Below are 27,261 nucleotides of genomic sequence, written 5' to 3' on the forward strand. Positions count from 1 at the left end.
GTACAAATGCCTAGTGCAGAAATACTGATTGTGATTCTGAGGGCTTGTTTAGGCATTTCAATGTTACGGACTGAAACACTATGAAACATCACATAACTAATTTGACCAGTGATCATATGAGGAAACTAAAGGGTTATATATAGCGGCCAACCTTTCAGCAAACGTATTCCATGTGTAATCATACTAAGGGATGGTGCCACACCAGAGCTCACTGCTATGGAGTGGCTTTGCCTCTCATATCTTGAATCAGGGAGCAGACACAGCAAAGCATGGGAAAAGCAAGAAGGAATGCAGATCTGACTATGGCACAGCCAGGACCATAAGTGGGGCCTTCCCACTCCTGTACAGATGTGCTGTGCTACAAACTCCTGCTGCTTCTGCCTCTTATTGCACCCATGGTTAGGGATGTACAAAAGTCACTTACCTTTTCGCAGCTTGGATTCGCGGTGGGGGGGAGGTGCTCCGTCCCTCCCCCCGGAATCCTCCCTGGGCCGGCTCCGCGGAGCTGCCGGCCAGGGCCGTCCGCAGCCGGAGTTCCAGCCATGGATGGGCTGCTGCAGACGCAAATGGCAGCTGCCATTTGCGTCCTGTGAAGCTGCCATGATAGGCTACGTAAGTATTTATGTAACCTATCATGGCAAGCAAAAAAACCAACAGCGTACGCAAATGGTGGCGGCTACAGCAGCCGCCATTTGCGTTCCCTATTTTGAGCTGTTTTAGCCTACGTAAACATTTACGTAGGCTATTACGGCAAAAAAAAGGTGAATGCAAATAGCGCCCACTACACTATTTGCATTCCCCTTTTTTTCACCGTAATATCCTACGTAAATATTTACATAGGCTAAAACAGGTAAAAATAGGGAACGCAAATGGTGGCCGCTGCCAGTTGCGTACGCCGTTGGGGTTTTTTTGGCTTGCCGTGATAGGCTACGTAAATACTTACGTAGTCTATCACGGTGTCCCTGCGTTAGCCGTGATAGGCTACGTAAGTATTTACATGGCCTATCATGGCTATGATGAAGAAGCGAATGGAGGCCGCAGAGCAGCCGCCATTCGCAAGTCAGCGCGGACAGCAGCAGGCAAGTGCTCCGTTTCACGCGCCTTTCATGGGTTGGGGGGGCGGGGGCCTTTTTCCGCCACCGATTTCGGGGGGCCGAATGCACTGGCATTCGGCCTCACCGAGATCTGTGGCGGAATTCTCTGACACCCCTACCCATGGTGTACATTATGAGCAATGACAGTTCTAGAATATTATTATTATTCTCTCCAAGTTGCCGAAAAGCTATCACCTGCAGACAGCCGGAGAAAAACTAGCTTTGGCAAGGCAAAACTCTTACAATGCAAAAAAGGTGGGGGGAGAAAAGAGGCTTTTGATATTTAAAGCTTTGCAATCAAAGGTCTTGCATAACCTTAGAGATCAATGGCTATTGGTCATAATGGCTGTATATTACCTCCAGTATCAGACGCAGTATGCCTCTCAATACCAGTTGTTGGGGAACATGAGTAAGTTGCATTCATGTCCTGCTTGCGGGTTTCCCATGGGCATCTGGCTGGCTGCCATGGGAACAGAATGCTGGACTAAACAAGCCTTTGGTCTGATCCAGCACTGTTCTTCATATGTTGTTATCTACAAACCCCCAAAATAAAGCTATAATAAATAAAGCATACAAAAGTAATCGTAACTTTAGATACAGAGGATACATGTAAGAGTTATGAAGTTTCAGCACTCCTCCACAGCAAGGGGGGAAAATATTTCACAGGTCTCTTGAGACTACTGTTCTTGCCACAAACACATCCAATTCATTCTTCTTGCGTTCACTTGATACTGCTGCATCAAGTGAAATGGAAATAATGTCCCAGTACCCTAACTCTAATTAATTCTAAGGCTGCAGTCCTAAACACCATAGACCAGTTTGCACATAACAAGAACCCATGGGTTGTTTAAACCATGAGTTGTTGGGGCCAAGCAGCAGAGAACAAGCAGTGATAACAAACAAGGAACTAGGTTATTAATTGCAAACAGAAGCAACTAATGTGGGGGAGGCAGTGTTAAACAACCCAGGAATTGCCATTACGTGCATACCACTGCCTAGAAAGTGACATGCGAACCAGGTCACTTACTAGGAAGTAAGCCACACTGAAAACAATGGGACTCACTGCTAAGTAAATATTCATAGGTTGTGCTGTCAGTTCATCATCTCCCTACTTTGTTGTTTATTTTCTCTGTAGTGTTTATTTTTAGATTGTAAGCCCCTTGGGAGTAGGGACCTGTCCTTTTATTCTATGAAAAGCAGCATGTACACAGAGAGCGTGGTATACATTATTATGATAAACAACATAGATAATTGATACCCTATGCAGTTTAGTAATTTATTTATTTAGTAAATGCATTTTAAAGTCACTCTCATCCTTATGGATGTCATGATGGCAAACAAAAGACACGATCAAAAAGATGATACCAAAATAAAATACAAAACCACTGTTTTTTTAAAAAAAAAGTAAGTAAAACACTTATAAAAACTTGTGTGGGACTTTGGCTAGGGAGATCCAGGTTCCAATCCCCACTCTTCCACAAAGCTCAGTCGGTGACCTTGGGCCAGTCACACACACACTATCTCTAGTGTGTGATAGTCTAGGGTGTAGACTATCTCTCTAGTCTACCTCACTATCCTGTGAGGTAGACTAGTCTACCTCACAGGGTTATTGTGAGGATAAAACGGGAGGTGGGAATAGCCATGTACACTGCTCCGAGGAAAAACAGGACCGAAATGGAATCAATAAATACGGGGAGGGGGGTGGGGGCGCAAGGAGAAAAGTTTCACAAGAAGCATCAGTTACATGTTACAGAGTTGCAAGGCTCTATAGGAAAGGAACTTCTGCAAACAAGGGGGCACATAAGGGACTCGTAGACCCAGAGCCTTCTCACCCAGTCCTTGCACAATCCCTGATTCTGACGTAAAGAAGGCAAGCTTCTGACACCTGATTTGGTGGGGCGGTGGGGAGAGAGAAGGTAGGTGACAGAAAAGGAGGAGAAACGGCTGGGCCGTTAGAGGAGGCGGCGCAGGAGCGATGCCGGAAACAGGCCGGCTTTTCTCAGGCTGGCGGGAACCTGAGAGGCCTAGTCGCCCCTTCCCCAGTCACAGCCTCCAGAGAGCGGGGAGGCCACTTTTACGCCCCCGCCCCAATTCTTACATATCCCCTACCAGCTCTCGCTTCCCCACCCCCCTTGGAGAGATAAAATTCCTCTCTCTTCCCCCCACCCACCCCCAACTGACCTGCCGGAGAATGACGGAAAGGGGAGGGGGCTTCCCCCTAGAGACTTCTGCCCCTTCACCCCCACTCAGCCACCTTCATCCTCTCTCTCTCCCCCCCCCACGCGCGGGCACATCACCGCCCCCTCCGCTTTCACATATCCTTCCGCCTCCCTCTCCTCATACTTATTCCCTAACAAACGGAGGATAAGCACCTCTTCCGCCCAACCTCCTTTGGAACCCGAGTCCTGAGCTTCTGCACCGGAGATGAATTGGGGCGTGTGTGTGTGTTTTAAATAATAAAGGCCGCTGAGGAATTATTTTCGAAAGCGGAAGGCTTTTCCGCGCGCGCGTGCGTGCGTAAAAGCCGTCCCGCACGAGACGGCCGAACGGTCGCCGCCGCGGTGCATGCCGGGGGCCGTAGTGCCGTTTTTTGTTGTTTTTTTTTGTCGAGCGGCAAAGAAGACAGCCGAGAAGTCGGACGGAGCGGAGCCGCACCAAGCCCGTCGGGCGGCGGGCGCGGCTGGAGCGCATGCGCCCCGGGGTTTTGCGCGGCCTCCCCCTGGCTTCTCCCAGGCGCGAGCGCCGCTCGGGTGGCGGTTGGTCGCGGGCGTGCGCGCGCACGCGAAGGACGGCGAGGGGGCGGGGCCGCGCTCGAGCTCTGGCATTGCTGGCGGCCGGTACTTTGAGTTAGTTCGTGAGGGAGTTGTGCGTGAGGCGAGGCGGCCAGGCAGCCCGTGCGGGGCGGGCGGCCGGGCGGTCGAGCCGACGGACGGACGGACGGGACTCGGCAGGCGGCGGCGGCGGCGCTGAGAGAAGCCAGAAGTCTCTCCTTCGCCGCTGTAAAGGGTAAGTGCGTGCGCTTATGTTACGGTTGCAGACTTCGCCGTCGTCTCCGGCGGGACAAAAGGCAGGCCTGAGAGGGCGCGGAGCCGCGTCAGCGCGGTGGGGATTTTTCTGTTTTGTTTTTCGGTGTGTGTGGGGCGGGTGTAATTGTGTTTTGTTTCTGGGCGGGACGTGGGTGCGAAGCAGAGGCGGGACTCTCGCTCCGCTTGGTTCGGCCGTGCTCCTCGCCCGGAGGAGACGGAGGGCGACTGGTGGGGTGGCTCGGCTGAACTTCCTGCCGCGACGGGAGGAGGAGGAGACCCTGGCGGGGATGTGGGCCGGGGTGGGGGAGAAGGGAAAGAGGCGAGGAGGGAAGCGGCGGGCGCCCGGAATGGCCCGTGAGGCAACTGACAAATCCTCAACTGCCCCCCCCGCACGCACGCACGCACCCACCCACCCACGCACGCACTCGTCCAGTTCCCTTCTCGACCCCTTTCCCCAACTTCGATGAAAAGTTTTGGGTTGGCGCGAGGGCGCCATCCCCTCCCAGCCCCTTTTAAAAAAGGAAGCAACCACGAAGGCAAAAGTTCTGTAGGATATGACGTTCGTGTTGTATTCCGCAGCCTGATCCAGTCAGTGTGTATATTTATTTACTCGGAAGCCAGCCCCGCTGGATTAAGTGGGTTTCACCCTCAGGGTTCAGCGCGCCTGGGGTTGCAGCCTTAATTTATTCGTTTTTCATTAATTGTAGCCCCCTACCCCGAGTTTTGTACGCACCGCTTTCCAACTCGTTCAGTTTGTTGCTGTTGCAGTGATGGAGCATGTAATGATCGAGGGTGACTTCTGGGGAATGAAGGGGTGGCAAAGGCTGTTGTTAGGGGAGCAAGGATTTTGCTAGTTGCCTTAGAAGTCGTGAGCAATATTGGTGGGGAGCACCCGCTATGTGTTGGTCTCATCCCTGTAATCATTCATGGAGGTCTGTCTGGCTTGTCTCCAAATAGGGAAGCAGGTAAATGTCTTAAAGAAATGTAGTGGAGGGGCAAAGTAAGAGGGTCATGTGTCCCCTGCTTGCTCTTTTGGGGTGAGGTGGAAACTATACTTCTGCTTCATGCTGACTTGCAACTTACGAAAGGATTTCTGCCTCCTCCTGCCTCTGATTTTTGGGGATGGGGGGAGGGGCAGGGAGAGAAATAAGTTGCCCCCCCCAGGCTAATTTTGATTGAAAGAGAGCTTGGCCACTCTTCCCTTGCTTTGGAAGGGAAGGGAGTGGGAAAGGGTGCATCAGCCCTGAAGTATGTAACTGTCACCCTTGGGCCCATCCATTGTCATAGCTTGGTGATTTGTTGCTTTCCTACCGCTCCCTGCTGTCAGTGTTCTCAGTTGGCTAGTGCCACAAAGTTAAGGGGCAGGTGGAGGGGCAGGGCTATGGACATAACAGGTGAGAAGCTGAAGCTTGAATTCTGGTAGGGTTTTATTTCTGTGACCTTTTAATCATATTTTCCCGATTAGAGATGTTCTGCTTGAATAATCTTTTTCTTTTGTGAAGGAAGGGTAAGAGGTAGAGGCTCAAGCTGTGATTCCTAGATCTTTTACTTGTATTCCTCCATTCCCATAATGGGAATGCCATATAGGAAACTGACACACACATTGTTTTGTAGCAAGATTGTTCCTAGTCTTGTTAATTCTGGCTCTTGACTCACAAAATATTGATATATTCCCAAATGAATTGTGTATTTTAAGCTTTTATGGGTTCCCCTTCCTTTTCTTATTTTTTTTACATTTGGACAGCTTGTAGAGGAAAGGGGGAAAAAAATTACGTTTGGGCATCTGTATTGTATCTTGGAGTTTTTATGTAACTGGTTAGCATTGGGCATGACCATTGTGTTCTTGAATGGTTTTTTGAACAAAAAAAGTTGATTGCTATACCTCCTGACATATGGGCTGCTATTACTTGAGCTTCCTTTTGGAGAATCCAGGTATCAGAATTAGAGCTGGAAAAGTCTTGGGCATTTACATGTCCAGATGCCTAAACGGCATAAAGGTGCTTCGGCATTTGAGTTGTTCTATTCTGTGCAGGTCCAGTTCCTACAAACTACATGTAGGTTCCTAAAGGTTTGCAGTATTTCTCCAACCTGACCAGTGTGTGGACAGTTCTTAGGAAATGTGATGATTTTTTTCTATCCTGACTTGATAAACAGTGCAATCCTATGCAAGTCTACACAAAAGTATGCCTCAATGGGTTCAATGGGACCGTCTCCCAGGTAAGTGTATATAGGAGTGCAGCCTAAGTGCTGTTTCACACTTACGAAAGCTGCTGTTGTGTAGTGACCATGGACTGGGAATCCCTGCCATGAATTCACTTTGTGGCAGGCCACTATACCCCCTTTTTATATATACCCAGGCAGTATCTAAGATCATCAGAGGAGGCCTTGCTGCTCATTCCAAAATAAAAGGAATGTAGCCATGAAGAACCCCTATGGCAGGACTTCTCTGTAGCAGCAGCAGCCACCCTCTGGAAACCCTCCTTGTGCAGTTCAGGAGGCAGAAAATGTGGCATCTTTCAAGTGCCTCCTAAAATGCACCTTTTCGCCCAGGCTTTTCCTGGGATGTAATGGCTGTTGGGTTTTACTTTGACTTCGCATGCTACTTTTAAAGTCTTACGTTTTATCGTATTTTATGGTTTTAATTATTGTGAACTGCCCAGAGAGCCTTGACCTTTGGGCAGTATATAAATGTAATAAATAAATATGGGGATAATACTGGCCTATTGTAAGGATTAATAAGGAAAACATGAAGCGGTCTGAGGATTGGAAAAAGCATTATACAAATATAAATATTTAGTATTCTTAACCTTTTGAATTCTTAGAGCTGTGAAAGAACTTAATTTACAAGATATGTTGAATGAGAGCAAAAATAGTTTGAGCTTATCCATTCTTGGAGACTTTCCTCCCCGTTAAGCACTCCCTCCCACTCCCAGCACAGTCTCCTATATTACACTTTCCAAGATCAACTGAGAGTGCCTTCCAGAGTATAAAACCCATAATAGCATGTGCATAGCAATTGTTATTTGCTCTTTAGGGGATACATTAGCTACTTACACAAAGTAATCTAGAGACTGCAGTTCTTTGCTTGTTATAGCTGTGAGTTTTCCAGTTTTGAGAATATGCCTATCCATCTTGTTTTGAATTCCTTTAACATTCCATACAGAAGAGAACAGAAAGGCATCACAGTACAGTAGAGCACAAGCAAGGAGCCATAGAATGGAGAGTGAGAACTAGAGGAGCCAGTCATTCCAGTTAGGTACTTTTCCATACAGGCCCTTCTTTCTACATCATTCTTGTCTTTTCACCGTTCTGGCCATGTGAGCATCGAGAGGGCAATAATTTTTCCCTATATGGCTTGGAAAACTGTGTTTACTGAGGACAAAACTCTAAAAGCAAGTTCTGGTTTTATAAACCTAGAGGAGCTGAACATGTGAAGAGCTACTTTAAGGCACAGTCCTAGGCATATTTAGGAAAACAGTCCTACAACCTTTATTTTCAAAATCTGGAGCCTTAGTCTTTTTAACAACAAATGTGGAATTAAAACATTTTAAAAGCAGAACATTTTGATTGGATGTTATTTTATTAAGTTTAGCATTAGTAATTCCCCCCCCCCCTGAAGATGCTAAATAAATTTTGACAGCAAAATAGCTGCTGATGAGTTGTACAGATCAAGGTTATTCCTGGCAGAAGTTTGATCTCCAGTGTGTTTCAGCAAACCCTCATTTTCTCGCAGCATCACAGAAATACCTTAGAAATGAATTGTCTACCAACTTGAACTTTCCATGAGTAATATTCTATTCATTTTATGATGGGTTTGCCTTATTGTCACAAAATTCAAAGATACAGATAACTTCATTCACTGACCTCCCAAATTATTTATTAATTGTTCATTTTATGTTGATTCAGTTGACATACAGCTGACTAAGAATGGCACATAAAATACATTTCTGAAGTATTAGATGGACACTTCTAAATTAGCAACATGTTATAGTTTTGTTCTTGAGACTTCCTCATGCGCATTTTCACTTTTCAACACTGAGCTCAAAACTGTTATTTTATTTTTTGAAGTATTTCCTCAGTAACTCTTAAGGGGGGCATCACAGTGCTATATATACTTACATGGAAGTAAGTCCTATTGAACTTAGTGAGATTTATTTCTGACTAAACATGAATAGGACCTAGCTGCGCAAATTCATTTATGTATCTGATACTGACGTGTAAGCCATATTGATGTCAGTGGGACAATCACGCCCCGATAGTGTTACAGCTTAAGTCAGGGGTGGGCAACTTTGGGAGGTCCAGGGCCGTTTTTGACTTTGTAGATGCCAAAAGCAGGAGAGAAAGAAACCAAAATGGCATCTGGAGCTGCTACAGAGTGCAAAGGGGGACAAAATTAGCTTGTTTGCAAGCTAATTTTGACCCTTTTGTGACTTTGTAGTAGCTACAGATGCCATTTTGCTTGCAAAAATTTTTTTTTAAGATTTTTTTGAAGGGGTTCCTTGAATCTCAGGGCATGGGGGCCGCAATGGGAGGGCTGTGGAGGCCACCTGTTGCCCACCCCTGACTTAAGTATAGAACTATTCTTCATTGTTGTTTTTAAAAAGATGATATGATATAACCTAAATAGTGTTTCGAAAAGTCAGTAATTTGGCACAAAAGATTCTTCCAAGAACCGGTTCTCATGTTACTGGTTTAAGATACAGATGTCTTTGCTTGAGTCTGTCCTGTGCATAAAAGTACATCTCTATCCAAGAAAAGATTCTCTTGTACATTTTCACACTCTTCTTCTTTTGGAAGTAGAGATACTGGAACCCACACTTTTGTTGTTGTTGTTTATTCGTTCAGTCGCTTCCGACTCTTCGTGACTTCATGGACCAGCCCACGCCAGAGCTTCCTTTCGGCCGTTGCCACCCCCAGCTCCCCCAAGGTTGTGTCCGTCACCTCCAGAATATCATCCATCCATCTTGCCCTTGATCGACCCCTCTTCCTTTTGCCTTCCACTTTCCCTAGCATCTTCATTTTCACAAATTTTCATAGTCATGTGACATAAGAAACTGCTCTCAGAAATAGTGCTTTCATGTATAATTCTGAGCCCTCAGTGACATGAAATTCGAGGCTCCCATTGATCTCAGTAAATTGGTATTCTTGTCTAAAAAATGTTTAGTTGGTAGTAAATTGATTTCTAGAATGTGAGCATAAAGTGGTAGCTTCTCCAACTGTCATGAAACCCATATAACGTCATTTACTTACACTCATCTGTTTCCCTTGCCTCTCTTTTCCCATTCTTCTGTTAGGTGGTTCCTCTGTTGTTAGAATTTAGATTGCAAGCTCCTCAGGGCAGGATCTTTGCTTATTGTACTCTGTAAAATGTAATGCCCATGTATTGCTCTATATAAATAATAACAATTGAAGCGTATAATGCTATATAAACAAACATAATTGCAGCATAGGGGGTTATAATAACATTTAAACATCAGTTCTATAGGAATTTAAGTATGTTCATGCACAAAACAGTTGAAACCTGTCCAACAAGTATAATTTTTGTCACCATTTATTATAATGTTTAACTGAGTTGAAATTATTATTGTTATTTGATTTGTACCCTGCCTTTCTACAAAAACATGGCACTCAAGGCGGCTTACAGAGATACTGGTTAAAACAATACATTAAAATACAATAAAAACATAACAGTTACAGAATAAAAATAGCACCCAACCCAGCAGACCCACTTACAGGCCAAAGGCCTTCTAGCAAAAAGGTATTTGCCTGCCAGCAGAGGGTTAGGAGAGAGGGAGCAAACCTAGCCTTCCTTGGGAGATAGTTCCACAGGCTGGAAGCAGCCATTAGAAAGGTCCTCTCTAGTGTTGCCACCAAATGCACCTCTGAAGGCAGCAGTCTCAAAAGAAGGGCGCTCCAGAAGATCTTAAGAGCCAGGCAGGCTTTGTATGGGAGAAGGTGGTCTTTCAGGTAGCCTGGTCTCAAGCCGTATAGGGCTTTATGGGTCATAACCAGCAACTTTGAATTCTGCCTGGAAACAGACCAGCAGGCACTGAAGCTGCTGTATGTGCTCCCTGTAACTGGCTCGGGTCAACAGTCTGACCACAGCAATTCCAAGGGAGATTATATTTTGGCGTATGACTTTAAAAATATTGTTATAAAGTTAGTTAAAAATCCAAGATAGAAGGAAGTAAAAATCCCATTTTATTTCTTTAACTGCATTTTTATCCTGCTTTTCAGACAATTATTGTCCCCTAAAGCAGCTCACATCAATCAAATAGAGAAACATGCCATCAGGCTTACAAACTAAAAAGACAAGTGAAGAGTAGTAGAGGGAAACGGAAGAGGGGAATCAGTTTTTCAAGGCCAGTGCAAGGTGATGAGCTATAAGCAGGTATTTAAATGTACTTCGGGACAGAGTGATCTTCTTTTGCTGGTGTTCTTACTTGAATAGCTCTCGTTCCTTTGTCTGATGTTCTTTCCCCTTCTGAAGTCCAAGGGCTACAGGCAGTTGGAACCAAGTGTTCTTTCTGGTAGGGAGGGAGAAGCTAGCTCCCTGCTATTCCTCTTTCTCTAGTTGAATGGATGGTCTCCCCCTTGGTGTGATGTTATTCATGGTAAGCAGAGGATGCAGCCTCCCAGTGGCCCTAGGCCTCTGTCTGATGGCAGAAGCCAGAGAGTGTGGTTCTCTTCTGTCTCTAGTCCTCTGTTTTTCTCCCTAATTCTGGTCATCCAAAGTTTCCTTTGCTGTCTTCATATCTGGTCTGTCATGGTCCTTTGTGTCAATCATTCTGCCTTCTCTTGTATAAATCTCAATCATGAATTCACTGGGTGACCTTAGCCTACTTGGTTCCATGAAATTGACTCAGGCTATTGGTTCATCATCTAGCCTGGTATTGTCTACTCTGACTGGCAGTGGCTCTCCATTGTCTTGAGTAGAGGTCTTTCCTAGCTCTGATACATAGATCCATTTAACGGAAATGACAAAGATTGCATCTAGAACCATCAGAATGCAAATCATTTACACTCTTTCGCTAACTCCTCTGGAATGATGGCATGGTAAGAGGGCCTTGCACCTCTTTTTTGTACTTCAAAGCCTGGGGCAAGGGGAGCAAGTGAGAGAGAGACTCCCATGTCCTGTGTGTATGCCAGGGGCTTGGAGAGGGCAGGGTCTTACTTGACTTTACATGGAGCTATCTGGAAAGCCATTGAGAAGTGAGAAGTTCTCTGCAATTCATGGGGAACTTAGGAGAAAGGGCTGTTGCTGTTAGCAACCTGGCAAGTGCATTTGTGGAGCCCTGCTGATTGACATGTCCTCTCCAAGGATGTCATTGGTGCTCTTTCCAGTATAATACCAGAAGTACACATTTTGGAAAGGCTCATCTGTTATGTGCGATCTCATTCACACTTAGGCTCAGTAGTGAAAATGTTACCTGCATTGGTGAACAAATGTTAAGTGTGTCTACAGCAGCCTTCCTCAACCTGGTGCCCTTCATACATTTTGGGCTACAGCTCCCAGCATTCCTGACTGTTGGCCATGCTGACTGGGCCTCATGGGAGTTGAAATCCAAAACATGTGGAGGGCACCAGGTTGGGCAAGCCTGGTCTATAGCATCAGGTTTACAATTTTCCTCTGCCAAAGAACTAGCAAGATTTTTGGATTAGTGAACATTTGTGAGCACCATACAGGGCTAGAAAAATTCCTGATCACCTAAAGCATGATACTAATGCCTAAACATGTGATGGTAGCACCTGTGAATCTGAACTGTGTTGCCAGCTCCGGCACCATCTGCAAATGTTGTTTCACATCCTCATGGAACTGAACATACCAAAACCAATGGTAGATAGCTGACTGTGCTAAAAACATGATGCATTTCTCCTGTCATTCTCATGTACAACCTGGAAAGAGGCAGAGTCATATACATGAAAGTTATCTATTGGATTGTCTAAGCCAATCCCCTTCCCTGAGGCAGGATAACCATTATCCTGGGCTTAGTTTGAGCTTGGGCTTGCTGGGATCACCTCCAGCTGCTATTAATAGTGGTCAGATGTGAGAATTAGGATTGCAAGATTTCTTCTTTTAATCCAAAAGTCAGATAGCTTTTTCTGACACTTCTTACAACAAATCTGCAATGTGTGTGGTAACTTTGAACCCTTCAATTTGTACATACAAGTGCTGTTGCAGAGCTTACTGGCTTTGTACTGGGTGGAGAGCAGCATAGCTGTTGGCTGGAACTCTCTCCTGTTTTGCTTCTCCCTGACCCCATCCTGTGAAGCTTGCTTTCCTCCAGTAGACCAGCTTAGTAACTCAATTGAGGTATTAAAGTTGAAGCCTCCCTGAGGTCACACAGCCCCTACTCGGGAAGCCTATACCTGGGTGGGGTGGGTGGGCAGCTTTCATTCTTGGTAATGTGATACCTTGATGTGATTAGTGGTTAAAACACTCTGCACGTGCTCTGATGCACCCTCTGATGCTTTCCTCGTATGTTTTAGGGCTGAGTCCCACAAGCTCTGGAGCTGAGAGCTGACACAAATTAAGTCCTGAATTGTTGATGTAATTGGCTGTTCCTCTTATATTCCTTAGCCCACGCACTAGCCCTTTTCTCCTTGCACTACAGCTGTAGCATTCAGATGCTCCTCCCTGGCACTGAAAATTGATCCCAGGGCTAAGGTCAAATTAAGTCCTAGATGACTCCGTACTTCTCTTAAAAAAAACTGATAGACTGACAAGATTCCCCATTCCCTGATTACGGGTACAAAAGGAGTAGTAAACTATTTGCATCTTGTATGCCTCCTGTGCATTTATCTTGGCAAGTATACAGCTGAGGACCTATCTGGCCAATTTGGTTACTATTGTTGGGGATATCCCTAGGTCAAGGGATTGTTTGCATATGAGTATTCTCTCCCCACACCACTTGGGCTGGAGTGTAAAGCTGAATTGATTTCTACTTCATTATCTGCTGCCAAGTCCTTTTGGGATTCTAATCTGCATTACTGATTCTGGAATTTGGGGATAGTAATTTAGGGTAATTACACTGGAGAAGAAGTGGTATTATGCTATGATTGTGGTGTTATGCTATAGATATATAAAAAGTTGCATACTCAAAATCAACCAACCTGGATTAGCTTGTTCTTAATATATGCTTACCATTAATTTGTAGGCATAATCAGGAAGGTTAGGGAATTGTAAAAATATCTCTTCCACTGTTTCAGTGCACACTTGTGTAAAAAGGACACTGATTCTTGGTGAATGACAGTAGAACTAGGTGCTGATACTTAGCACTTGGAGCCATCTTATCACACAGTTTGGGGAAGGATCTATACTGGAGACCCTTTAATTTGTCTCAGTATTTTTTTCAAACACAAGTGCTGCTCTGTTGTTTATTCGCTCAGTCGCTTCCGACTCTTCGTGACTTCACGGACCAGCCCACGCCAGAGCTTCCTGTCGGCCATCGCCACCCCCAGCTCCCCCAAGGTCAAGTCCGTCACCTACAGAATATCATCCATCCACCTTGCCCTTGGTCGGCCCCTCTTCCTTTTGCCTTCCACTTTCCCTAGTATCAGCATCTTCTCCAGGGTCTCCTGTCTTCTCATGATGTGGCCAAAGTACTTCAGTTTTGCCTTTAATATCATTCCCTCAAGTGAGCAGTCTGGCTTTCTTCCCTGGAGTATGGACTGGTTTGATCTTCTTGCAGTCCAAGGCACTCTCAGAATTTTCCTCCAACACCACAGTTCAAAAGCATCTATCTTCCTTCGCTCAGCCTTCCTTATGGTCCAGCTCTCTCAGCCATAGGTTACTACAGGGAATACGATTGCTTTAGCTATGTGGACCTTTGTTGTCAGTGTGATGTCTCTGCTCTTAACTATTTTATCAAGATTTGTCATTGCTCTCCTCCCAAGAAGTAACCGTCTTCTGATTTCCTGGCTGCAGTCAGCGTCTGCAGTAATCTTTGTGCCTAGAAAGGCAAAGTCTGTCACTGCCTCCACTTTTTCTCCCTCTATTTGCCAGTTATCAATCAAGCTGGTTGCCATAATCTTGGATTTTTTTTTGAGGTTTAACTGCAACCCAGCTTTTGCACTTTCTTCTTTCACCTTCGTCATGAGATTCCTCAGCTCCTCCTCGCTGTCAGCCATCAAAGTGGTATCATCTGCATATTGAAGATTGTTAATGTTTCTTCCAGCACTTTTAACTCCAGCCTTAGCTTCATCAAGCCCAGCACATCGCATGATGTGTTCTGTGTACAGGTTGAATAGGTAGGATGAGAGTATACAACCCTGCCGTACTCCTTTCCCAATCTTAAACCAGTCTTTTGTTCCGTGGTCTGTTCTTACCATTGCTACTTGGTCGTTATACAGATTCCTCAGGAGGCAGACAAAATGTCTTGGTATCCCCATACCACCGAGAACTTGCTGCAATTGCTGCTCTGTAGGCACACATTAATGAACACAGCTCAGCTTGCCCTGTGTTTACAGTCAAGTGCAACACACAAATGCATCGTGATAATTGTGGGAGAAGTAGGAGGAGTTTGAAATATCTCGTGTATTTTATCATTTGTGCTAACCCGCAGTATTGCGTGCTGCAATTGCAGGAGAAGTGGGAAGTTATGCTGCTGTTTCAGGTTCCTTTCTTCGTTTTAGTCCAATAATGGCATATGCACCTTCACAGCTGTCCGGGAATGCAGGCTTAAAAATAAATTTTGTACTTATTCACACCTGTGCAGTGAAAAATAGCCAATTAAAAATCATGGATTTCTTGCCTGCAAATCCCATCAAAATCTGAGACAAAAAAAGTTTATTTGCTAGAAAACCTCAAAGGAAGGCGATTTCACACCCTCAGCCCTGTTTTGCTGACCTGTTATAGTTGAGAAGTTCTTTTTAAGGTTTAACTTGAATATACCTCCCTGTAAGAAACTTTACTACTTTTGTCTTCTGTAGATCAGCTAGACAGTTATTTAGTCACTTCTTAAAATGTTTAATCTACTTTTTATAGGCTAAAGGTACCATTTTTCCAGCCTTCCCTCACAGGATGTACATATGCTAGACCCCGTGGATTTTAGACATCTCTTCTGAACAAAGACTAGAGCTTTCTTATATCTAGTTTGGACAGTATTTAAAAATTGGGAGTAAGCTATGAGTGGAATGTACCATTGATAGACTTGTTGGCTGTAATGATTGGATCTTGTTACCTCCATGAGTCAATATATCGACGTTATCACTGACTTCAGGATGTGTGTGTTTCCATATAATACTGCCTTGTAAAACAGATTTTCCCCGTTATCTTCAGGAGAGTGTCATACATCTGATTAAGTAGGCTCTTGCTTATAAAGGTTGATTTCACAATAAATGTGTTAATCTTTAAGATGCAATAGGTTTCTTTGTTATTTTTTGCCATAGCAGACAAACATGGCTCAACATTTATCCTTTTTGTAACTTTTTTTTATTTTCTTTGCTATTACCAACATCCTTATTGAACTCCGATGCCCATGACTGAATTCAGTATTCCAACTAGAGTCTCAGCAGTGGTGCTGTTATTTCTGAGGACAGAGCAATCATGTCAACAATCCATTGTGTCTCACATGTTTAGTTTGTTATCCACTCTAGCACCTAAATGCTTTGAGGTGTCACTGCTTAGCCAGTTGTGCCTCATTTTATTTACAGAGTTCTTTTGTATGTATAATATTTTACATTCATCTTTGCTGAATGTCATTGTGTTCCTAGAACTTTAGCTGGAAAGTTGAGCAACGAACTTGAACTTTTAATCAGACCTCTAGGGTGAAATTCTATGCATGTTTAGGCAGGGGGGAAAAAGCCGTGAAACTCTCAGCATCCCCCAGCCAGCCATGATTGTGCCCCTAGAGTGCTTGCAGACCTCTCCCCCCATTTTGACTTTATCATTGATTGGTTGATTAAAATTGTGTTTAACAATGTAATGTTCCTTCTTACAAGTAATTTGGAATATTGTGGGGAAAGATCAGCTCTCTCTTTATCTTTCCCCCCACTCTTAATTCCATATCTCATCTAACTGGCTTCTCCTTTGTTTTGTTGTCTTTGTGAGAGCCATTAGGCAGTGGAATAGACTGCCTCTGGAGGGGTGAGTTGTCCTTCACTAAGGGTGCAATCCTATGCATGTTTAGACAGAAAAAAGTCCTACAATTCCCAGAGTTGTGGGACATTTTCTGTCTAAATTTGCATAGGATTGCACCCTAAGGGTATTTAAGCAAAGGCTAGAGAGACATCTGCCATGGATGCTGTAGCTGCATCCTGCATTGCAATCTGCATTAAGCAGGGGGTTGGGCTAGATCAGCCTTCCCCAACCTGATGCCTTCCAGATGTTTTGGACTATAACCCCCAGAATCCCTGATCATTGACTGTGCTGCCTGGGGTTGATGGGAGTTGAAGTCCAACACATCTGGAAGGCCCAGGTTAGGGACATATACTATATCAGTGACAAAATAATGTCTGTAAGCAATAATAAGGTAATAATGGAAATAAATTGTCATTTTCCATTTCACTTTACACATTTTCAGCTATACCTTAATGTCAAGAATGTGTTGTTTTTTTTAAGGATATGATCTAAAGTTTTATGTGGTGACTGAACGACTGAACAACAACAAAAATCCACTGTTTGATATGTAGCTAAATGGAACTTTCATATACAGAGGTGCTGTCCTCTGAATTACTGCATGCTCTGGACAAAAAGGGAGGGGATATCACCTTTATGCCCTGTTTGTGAGTATCCAGTGACTGGCTGCTGTTGGAAACAGAGTGCTGTGTATGTTTTAGTTAGACAGTTCTTCCATTCTCATAACAAACTCTACTGAAGTCAGGAGATACAATCCAGCGAAAGTTAAGTACTTTAAAGTCTCATTTGCATCTGCATCACCCTCTTACTGAAATCAATGGGATCTTTTCCATTGAAAGCAATGGGACTGTAAAGTGGTTAATTTGCTGTATTGTATCCACTGTAATTAGGGGCCACGGTGGCTTAGTGGTTAAGACGCTGAACTGCAGACCGGAAGGTCGGCAGGAGAGCAGTTCGAGACCCGAGTGCTGCGTTGCAGAGTGAGCTCCCGTCTTCAGTCCCAGCTTCTGCCAACCTAGCAGTTTGAAAGCAAGAAATTGCAAGTAGATAAATAGGTACCGCTTCAGCGGGAAAGGTAACAGCGTTCCGTGCACCTTGGTGTTCAGTCATGCCGGCCACATGACCACGGAAGCGTCTTCGGACAGCGTTGGCTCTTTGGCTTAGAAATGGAGACGAGCACCACACCCTAGAGTCGGACACGACTGGTTGGGGACACCTTTACTTTACTTTTTATCCACTGTAATTATCCTTCGTAAAGATAAGTATATTTGTAATTCTTAGCAGAGCTGAAATAGAGGTGTAGAAGATTCTTACACTTCCATTAAATCTGGCTGTGCCATAGACATGTATTTATTTGTAATTAAAAGTATTTTGCATGCAAAAAGAATACATACGATTGCTTCTCTCTTTTCACAAGATTGGTTGGGAATGATGGCATGTCAGGGCAAGCCTATTGGAGTCTAGTAAAGAGTGGGATCACTAATGTGTTCCTCCTGTGAGCAAGCCTTTAATGTAAATTGCAACTAAAACCCTATTTCTGAAACTGGCAGAGCAGGCTGTATGAAATATTTGAAGCAATAGTGTTAAATATTTCGGTATTTTCTCCATTTTTTCCATCTACATTTGTAGACTAATATTACATCAATATTTTAAGACATGGTGTGATATGATAGTGGTCAGGATTGTATAAATGTTGTGTCTATATGTCTTCTAAGGTTTATTTCTTCCCACTATGAGGAGTTAATAAGGTGCATCAGTATGTGGAGTATTGTTCTGTAGCGTTTAAAGCACCTGTTCTTACCCTTAGATACTGTTGGTAACAGTTGCCATGCAAAACGTTCTGCAAGAGCTTTGCAGATTTAAGGTAAAATGGTTAGATGTAGATTCTTCACCCTTAAAGAACCTTTAGTTATGGTAAGTTTGTGCTGCATCCCTTGTCAGTGTGGCTGTTTTTCTGTTTAATGTAACGTGAGAGGTAATGTGATCATTTCTCTTGTTTGTGCTGCTTTAATCAAGGACATGGAAGCTAGTTGCCTTCCTTATTAGTGTTGATATTTGCATGGCAATCAAACAGTGTATTGCAAATTGCAATTGGCAATGTAATGCTCAAACAGCAAGATGTGTGTATTTGTAAACATTATTGCTTCTTTGCATTGTGGTAAGACTGCATTTTTCTTTGTATTTTATAAGATAGACTTTGCTGTTTGAATTATTGGCTGTCACTGATGAAAATAATACACAATGCCATTGCAGAATAAGGGTTATGAAGAGAAATTTGATACCATGTATGTGTACTGGGAAAATGTAACAAAGTGTGTTGCTGATAGTATATTGAAAAAAGTATATCTCTTGCTAAATAACTGTAATATTAACATCCCTTCCTCAGTTGCTTTAGCCAGCATAGAAATATGGGATCATGATAAAATATGAAGATGTTAAAATTATAGCAATAAGGGGATATCAGGAAAAAGCACTATAGCTTAATTTTAAGTTGGAGAAATAAAACCTTCCATTTCAAATCTGATAAACTCATTTAAATCTTATATTTCCTTGCATTAGATGTCTACAGTAGACATCTTATCAGATAGCTAACCCAGTCTACATGCAAAGTGAAATGATATATGAATGCCTTTGAATTGTATGTACAAAGCAGTTCAACAAAAATCAGTGGAGTACTGCAGGAAGAACATGTAATTCATGTAATGAAGTAATATCTTCAACATTTGGATGGAGATATTATAATTTCACCAAAGTGTCACTAGCATGTTGCTTGCTACCATTTGCTATTTCATTTAGATTAAATTGCTAGCAGAAAAGAAGGAAGCAAAGTCTATTAAAAGATAAGAAAGTAGAGTTGGTGTTAGGGGAGCAAAGGCAGCACAGAATCAAATGGCTGAGTCATGGATGAATGATTTATTGGGCTACTGAAATGATTAGAAATAAGTACTGGTAGATAAGCAGCAACCTTCAGTTCTCAAAGTCATAGTTGTATTTTGGGGCATTCAAGTTTAGAAATGGTGTACACTATAATGGAGGAGGTAAGATGGAGCAAAAGCAACCTTTTCACAGTGGTAGGTTGATACTTTGTTTAAAATATAAGTATGAAAGAATTTAATATCAGTATCCAAAAATAGTGCATTTTCCTGTTGTCATGTAAACAAAACACAACTGACACACAGGGGTTGGACTTGATCATTTTGTAGGCCCTTCCAACCCTACCACTATTCTATGACAGCTTTAGTACAAAAAGATTGAAGGCAAAAGGAGAAGGGGACGGCAGAGGATGAGATGGCTAGATAGCATCACTGATGCAATGAATATGAACCTGAGCACACTCCGGGAGAGAGCGGAGGACAGGAGGGCCTGGCGTGCTGTGGTCCATGGGCTCACGAAGAGTCAGACACGACTTAATAACTGAACAACAACAACAACAATTGTGATGCTTGGATCTTAACTAGTTTAATGAGAAACTACATTCAACTTGGCTGTTGAATTGTATCCTTTAGAAAATTCAATACTTACCTTCAAAAATTCCTTATCCCAGGCAAATTGATGCTTAGCTGAACTTACTTCCAGCATCTGTATCATTATGGAATCTTCTTCATTAAATACATTCTTTCCCAAATGATGCTTTTAAGTTGGATTTAAAGTATATTGACATCTGCGTAGTGTCAACATACTCAAAGTATACAGCATTCTTCAGGAATTCAGGAATTTTTAATGGTCATCAAAAGTTACTTTAAACCTTTAATTTGATAAGTTGTTTAATCCAATTCAGGGCAGACAACCACTGGACCACAAAAAGTAGATTGATGAAGTTTAATTTTATTAGCTGAGTTTTATATTGTATGTTCTATAGTCAGTCCTTAAAAACCTGACCATTTCAGCATGGCTATAGGCAAAAGAAGCAGATGCAGATAAGTCTAATTACTTAATATTTCTACAAACTGGGTGTGAGCATGCTGGTGTAATTATGCTTAGTGGTTTTTCAGCTTCTTTTCTTGGATAACACTGATTGTGCCTGCCAGAATTAGAGAATTTGATGAAGAGGTGACAGTTTTAGAAGTTAATATATCCTTTGTCTGAAATGCTAGAAACATAGGCTTAATAGGAAGAAAAATATTTAGAATTATCTGGTTCCCATACAGAGTAGATAGCTCAACATCTTTTAATTCAGAAGGATTGTAATGATACTTTTCAATTTGCCATATCCTGAAAAACAAGGTTTATCTGGTGCCCATTAGATTTTCTCGCAGTTCTGTAAGAGCCATTTATCCATGAGCAGTTCTTACATAACTAGGAAAACATTTAAATCTGGAATGGGCAACTTCTGGGCTTCAAGATGTTTTGGCTTAGAATGTCTTATTATCCCTCACTATTGACTATGCTGGCTAGGGCTGATGGGAATTGTAGACCAAAACACCTGGATGGTCACAGGTTGCCCATCCTGATTTAAATGACCCGACCATGTGGGTGGGGGTTGATGAGAGTGTGTCTTTTGATTGGCACCCGCCGCTGTGTTTGGATCATTTAAACATTCCCAGCTATGCAGGAGCTGGTCATGGATAAGTGGCTCCCTTGTGGTTGGAAGAATAAAGGAGACCTGATTTGTATGTGACTGACAAACCAGCAATGATCTTATGAAGTTCTCCCCCCCCCCCATTAATTCCATGTAGTTACAGGTTACTTAGAAATGGACAGGAACAGGTAAATGAGGTTTTTAAATCAATCCTGTGTTACTTGCTTCCACTAGCTACCAGTGTTAAAACCAGGAAAGGAAGCACAGCCTGCCCTGAAGGTAAAACAAAGATAATTGCTGTTTGTCCATCTTCTGTGCTTAGAAATCTGACTTAAGCCTTAAATACTATAAAGTTGTGTAAGCCCAGTGATAGATTTATTTATTATTTATATATATTTTTAAGGGGAAGTTGGTATAAGACATATTTTGATCCTCCCCCTTCTGTGGAAGAGACTCACAAGTACTTTCAACAAATTTGACCAGCAAGCTGGCCTGTTTCTTTGGAGATCATGTAGATTTTGACTATTCTCAAATCAACATCTGTCTTCCCTGTAAGCCAGGGATAGGGAATGTTGTGTTTTTTTCTGTTGAAGGCTGCATTCCCTTGCAAATAATCTGTCTACGTCTCTCACCCCTCCAATTGCCTCTGCCCCTCTCTTGCCCCCATTCTTGCTTTTGCCCTGTTTTCCTCCCAGTAGACAATCTGTTCTGTGGCCACTGAATACACTTACTCCTGTTTAGGCTGCAAATCTTGAGGTTCCCCCAAGGCTGCTGCTAACTTCCCATTTTGCATGAATGGTGCAATTTTGTTTAAGGATTGGCACTTTGAGAATGTCTTTGCTATTAGTGTATAGGATATTTAAGCTCTAAAAATTAGAAGAAATTACCAAGACTTGTTAATATTCCTCCTACTATGTATAATCTTTTATTATTATTTTATTATTTATTTCATTTCTATACCACCCAATAGCCAAAGCTCTGGACCGTTCACAACCAAGAACTGTTTACAGAAAATGGGCGGGAGGAGCGGCGGAGGCAATCTTTGCCCCATCCTCCCTACATTTTTCACGAGATGGGCTTTTTTGTCCACGTAGTGAATGCTGGTCCCCTCCTCACGCACTGAAATGCCCCCTTTTCCCTCTCTCCAAGGTCACTTTTCTGACTTCAGAGGGCAGCTGGCATGGTTCTTTCCATGCCTGCTGAGAGCGGGATGGGGGGGGGGGCAGATCTCCAGTTCCCCCCTCGGAGGTCAGAGCACTCTCTCCAACCTCAGAGCTGGGAATCCAAATTATCCTGTGGCCCCTCAGACACTGTCTAGGGGCCATCAGATTGCTCCCTAAGTTTAAGTTATTTGAAATGATAGTTATTAGGCTGAGTCAGTGTGTTTCTCTTTCATTTCAAATTAAAAATAATTGAGGAAAGTAAATACTGAACACGGACAATAGAAGTGTTTATAAATTGTTTGAGTCCTTCAGACATTGCATTAATCATTGCTAAGTTACAGCTGTTGTGTTGTAAATGAATTTCTTCTGAGACATTGTTCCATCTTTGGAGCTATAGCTACAGTAATTTAACTGTTAAGTTTCCCATTACTTCCGTAAATCAATTGAACTCCATCAGTAGTAAATTTGGGTTGCTATAGTAAGTAAGACAAAAGTAGTCCCTTGTAAACAAATTTGAAATCAAACCTACATTTGCCATAAATAATGATACAGTAATGTATGGCTGTGAGAGCTGGACTATAAGGAAGGCTGAGCAATGAAGAATTGATGCTTTCGAACTGTGGTGCTGGAGAAGACTCTTACGAGTCCCCTGGACTGCAAGGAGGTCCAATCAGTCAATCCTAAAGGAAATCAACCCTGAGTGCTCATTGGAAGGACAGATATTGAAGCTGAAGCTGAAATATTTTGGCCACCTAATGCGAAGAGAAAACTCTCTGGAAAAGACCCTGATGCTGGGAAAGACTGAAGGCAAAAGGAGAAGGGGACAGCAGAGGATGAGATGGCTAGATAGCATCACCGATGCAATGAATATGAACTTGAGCACACTCCGGGAGAGAGCGGAGGACAGGAAGGCCTGGCGTGCTATGGTCCATGGGGTCACGAAGAGTCAGACACGACTGAACAACAACAACAATGATTTTAGAACTTGGTCATTACTGGGAAGCATTGACCAGGTCAGACCACATGCCACAGCTCATTGTGGGGGGTTTTAACCCATGATGAGCTGTGGCACTTGCCAGGTTACATATGCAATGTCCACTCGGGGTTGGCATGTCATGTGAACCTGGCAAGCATGGGTTATCTGAGAGTTGCTTAACCCTCACATAACCCACACTATCCGAGTTTGGATGACATGACAACCCCTGGGCAGTGGTTGCATATTCAAAAAGGTGGCTGCATACAACACGCATAAGCGACAACTTCACCGTAGCTTAAATAACCCACAGTGGGCTATTGTGTCATGTGAATAGCCCCATTCTCTGTATCTAAGATCCTACTGTTGATGGCTACATCATTTTAGTAAGTAGAACCAATATAGCCAACACCTATGTGTGGAACTATGTATTCAAAATGCTCACAAAATCTTAAGAATACCCCAGCAAATACCGTTCATTGCAACTTCAACAGTTATCTTTGAAGAAAAGTTGAGATGCTTTCAGACTGATGTTAGTGAGGTCCTGTCTTTACTATGTCTTTTTTTAACTTTCAAAGCCTTTATTGATAGTGCTTTAGGGTTACAGCCAGTGACTGTAAATAAGCTTAATAAGCCAAGATATAAATGGGCCTCATGGGTCTGCACACAGTTGTTTTGCTCCTCCCTTTGCACGAGCCAGGAAGTCTTCATTTAAATAAAGTTTCCTGTTAGTTTGAACCAGGAAACTGTAGTTAACAACTTCGGAACAAGCTAGAATGTGAAGCCATAGTATGAAGTTGGTTTCATATCCAGGATTGTTCAAAAGTTGTTAATCATAGGTTCTGAATGGGTCTGTCATGGTATAATAAACCTTGTTTGTTAATTATAGGTTCCCAGTTCGGATGTAACAGGAAGCTATAGTTAACTGTAGACTTTCTGGATTCTGTGCTTGCATTGTGTGAAGGGAAGAATGAAGCGGGTGCATGTGAGTCCAGGATGATTGTTCGTATCTCAAATTATTAAGCCAAAATATGATCATCCAAAGGCAGCTAGTATTTCAGTTTGTGGCACTTTATGTTAGAGGCTAGAAGGTTCTTTAAAATCTTTTTATAAGCTGTTTTCTGTCTTGCTTTAAAATTGAGAAGTGCTTCTTTTTTGCAGATGAGGATAACATTGCATATAAGCTGATATCTGGTTGTTTTTAGGAAGATGTTGGGTTCCTACAATGTTGTGGTGAAAGGCTACATAACAAAAACAAAGACTGACTGACTTGACATTCTGTGCCTGTTGTTGGCTTAATTAAGTTACAGTGGGCCAGTTCACAAGACAGGACAGACCATGATGGGTTAATTTACCCACGTGTTGCTGTGATGCATGCTGTCTGCCTGGGTTCGGATTGCATGACAAGCCACAGCAACCCCTGGCTGTGTATTCATAATGGCAGACAGCATGCACTGCAGCACCCCGAAGGTTAATTAACCCATGGTGGGATGTCGTGTTGACCAAACTAGGTCACTAGCTCATTGACAATGTGTTACCTAAAGGTCTTGTCTAAAAAATATCTAATCATACTTTAATTTCCAATCAATCTATATTGCATAGTGGTCTGTCACTCCAATTGGCACAGCCTATTAAAGAAGTCCTAAGAATCTATTTGTATTTGGGGGTCAGTGACCAATGAACTGTGAAATCAGTTATTAAATCTTACTGATACTGCCTTGTAACTGCTGCTCTGGCTTTAAAAATATCTGTCTATGTATTATGTTTAAAAAGCATAACTCTTCCTTCATGTATGAAGGCAACTTGTTAGTTAACTACCACTGAAGAGGCAACTGACGTTGGAAATACAAAATTTTATTTAGAATAGTTTTGCTGAGGCAACATCATTCATTTTTTCCAAAGTTATTGATGTGAAATGGTCAGTAGAAGATTGTTTTCTTTGTATTTTGCACGCTTCAGACTTTTCACCTGCTATATTCTGTGGAGAAATCTTACCCTGGTATGAGTCTCTGACTGGTGTTTCCACCTCCTTCCTGGGGGAGAAAATAACAGTGAACTAGGCTTTATTATGTTTATTAGAACATGGTATCTCCCTAACCACCTGATCCAAACCCCTTTTCTTTCCAGAGGCAGATCAGGTGATTGGGGAGATACTTTGTTCAAATAAATGTAGTGCAACCTGGTTTACCACATATGCCGGATATTCATAACTAGGCTGAGAGATTTATTCCCAGGATATAATGACTGAACTGGCCATTTCTATGCTCTAAAGGAAACTTGACATTTTGACAAATTGCAAACCAGGAGTGATTTCCCCTCAGTTTTCAGAGGATCACTTTAGTTTTCTACATTTTTGTCTGACTAGTCCTTTATTTTGAAATTGTCAGATTGTCCAGTTTACAGGTATACTCTATTGTTGGAATGTAGTGATTAGTAGCTAAATATCTTAAATACAGACGCATGCAACATTGGAAGAAAAGCAAAAGGAAGCAATATGATTCTATGTCCTTCCCACTGGATGTTATAATATCATAGAAGTCTGATTCATGCCCTAGCAATGTTTTTTTCTCTTTCCTTCTGTTATCAGCATCCTCTTAGCCTGAGCAATGAAAGAGGTATGTGGCATCCTTACAGGAGCTGCCTGATGGTACATGAGCCCTGTAAGTGCTAGGTGGTAGTTTAAACTTTAAAGTAACATTTAAAACTACACTAGATTCTCTTCCGTTCCCACATCCAAACACCTTGTCTTTACCATTAAAGCCTTGCTCCCACTTATTTTTCTACCCTTGTTTTTCCATTATCCCTGCTGTTTTCAATTATTTTACTCCAATTCTGCAGATCAAAAGCCTCCTGCCCTCGTAAAGGACTCTTTACAGTTTCCCCTTAAGTCCCATGTGCCTGGACTTCCCTCTCAGAATTCCTACATGGTGTTACCACTTTCTCCCTGAAAATCCTTCCTCAAAATCTACTTTTTCTTTCATTATATTTCTATACCACCACATAGCCAAAGCATTCTGGACAGTTCACAAAATCGCACTTTTTCTGTACTTTTTCCATAGATCTCTTGACTGAACTCTTTAGTACTCATACCCAAACTAAACAAAGCTCAAGTGCATGTAGCTTCATTTGCTTGCATTTGCCCGTTTTTCTTTGTATCGCCTTCTTTCCCATCCCCATTGTCAAGAATTAAACTGTAAGCTCTTCTGGGCCAGTATCTGCACTTTTTTTCTCCATAAGACAGTACGCATGTTGATAGAATTGTGTAAGTAATAAAAGACATCGAGTTCCTTGTTCAGAACATTTAAACATTTGAATACTGGGATTCCCCCCATGCCCCATTGAATCTACTTTATTCATTTGCTGCAGCTTTATATATCAATGACTGGTTCATACACTGCATTGGGAGTAAGCCTGATTTATGCAATTCCTACCTCTCAAAATTGGGGCTTAAGCATTGAGTAGATATAGATCCTGTGTACAAATTTCAGAGGGGTAGCCATGTTAGTTTGTCGCAACTACTGTACTGTAGTACAGTACTGTAGTAGCTTAAAAGCAAATTGATTATGGAAATAAGTTCAGAGGGGGTAGGTGTACACAGAGGAAGACCGCAGTACATGTGCACTTTGTCTGACTGGAGGTAGGTGTAATAAAGCTTCTCTACTTCCTTTTTACCTCAGGTTACAGAGTTGTATGTTTACAGTGAGATGCTATTACAATATTCAGATGTATAAAATGTGGTTGCAGAATCCTGCAGAAAGCTAGAACTGGATTTCAAGCTGGTTATTTCATGGGCACTGATTTAAATAACATATCCTTAGGGAACATCTTAAAGGAACACAAATTACATAGCATCCTAGAAGCAATTGTGACTAGCTGCAAGCTCCTTCAGGGCAAGTGGTAGGAAACAAAATTTAGATTCTGTTCCTATCTTTCAAGAAAAGTTCTGTTTTAAAAATAAATCTAGGTTTAGAATGTTAATCATACCGTGGTAAAAAAATATGATTTTTCCAGTGCAAATCTGCATTTGAACTACATGGTCCTAAGAGCACTCTTTGGGTAGTTGGATTTATTTGCTTTTTTTTCTTCATGTCAGTTTAATTTCTAGTGGTTATGTTCTTATCTCGCTCATGCCCAATGGTTGCAGCCATTTTTAGCTTGAGACAGTCTGAAAATGTATTTCAACTGCTTAAATTGGTGTTATAGCTCCGCAAATCATTGTAAGTTTTGCCGTTGACTTGCTAAGGGGTGGGTTGTGCCCAGTATTAATAAACCATGAAAGTTAAGATGAACGGAAACAAAAATATGATCTCTCCACAGTTGTCATGGGCTATTAGAAATAGTTTTTGTTAGTTGGGACCAGTGTTAAAGCACATTTCATCCTGAAGATGGATGTTAGGTTGTTGTTGG

General features: G+C 42.5%; 2 protein-coding genes across 12 annotated transcripts in view; one reads left to right on the forward strand and one right to left on the reverse strand.

The window, feature by feature from the left end:
- The window catches only part of HMG20A (high mobility group 20A), a 76,050-nt gene extending 72,258 nt beyond the window's left edge, over positions 1 to 3,792 (reverse strand). For 3 of the 8 annotated variants that reach the window (XM_084816805.1, XM_084816798.1, XM_084816804.1), the window contains exons 1-2: positions 3,276 to 3,380; positions 1,452 to 1,627 (exon numbers count right to left, since the gene is read on the reverse strand). In XM_084816805.1, the coding sequence (XP_084672931.1) occupies positions 1,452 to 1,514 (63 nt within the window). In that variant the 5' untranslated portion in view covers positions 1,515 to 1,627; positions 3,276 to 3,380. Of the gene's footprint in view, positions 1 to 1,451; positions 1,628 to 3,275; positions 3,381 to 3,466 lie in introns of those variants that run through there. The other 5 variants (XM_084816800.1, XM_084816799.1, XM_084816801.1 and 2 more) reach the window with 3 other exon arrangements.
- A 151-nt stretch (positions 3,793 to 3,943) lies between these two features.
- Positions 3,944 to 27,261, forward strand: part of PEAK1 (pseudopodium enriched atypical kinase 1) — a 119,619-nt gene continuing 96,301 nt past the window's right edge. For all 4 annotated transcript variants that reach the window (XM_084816780.1, XM_084816779.1, XM_084816778.1 and 1 more), the window contains exon 1: positions 3,944 to 4,100. The gene's annotated coding sequence lies outside the window, so the exon portion shown is untranslated. The remainder of the gene's footprint in view (positions 4,101 to 27,261) is intronic.

The sequence above is a fragment of the Heloderma suspectum genome, chromosome 11 (genome assembly GCF_057233095.1).
Source record: "Heloderma suspectum isolate Gila_16-S chromosome 11, 16-S_ref, whole genome shotgun sequence".
Lineage (NCBI taxonomy): Eukaryota > Metazoa > Chordata > Lepidosauria > Squamata > Helodermatidae > Heloderma > Heloderma suspectum.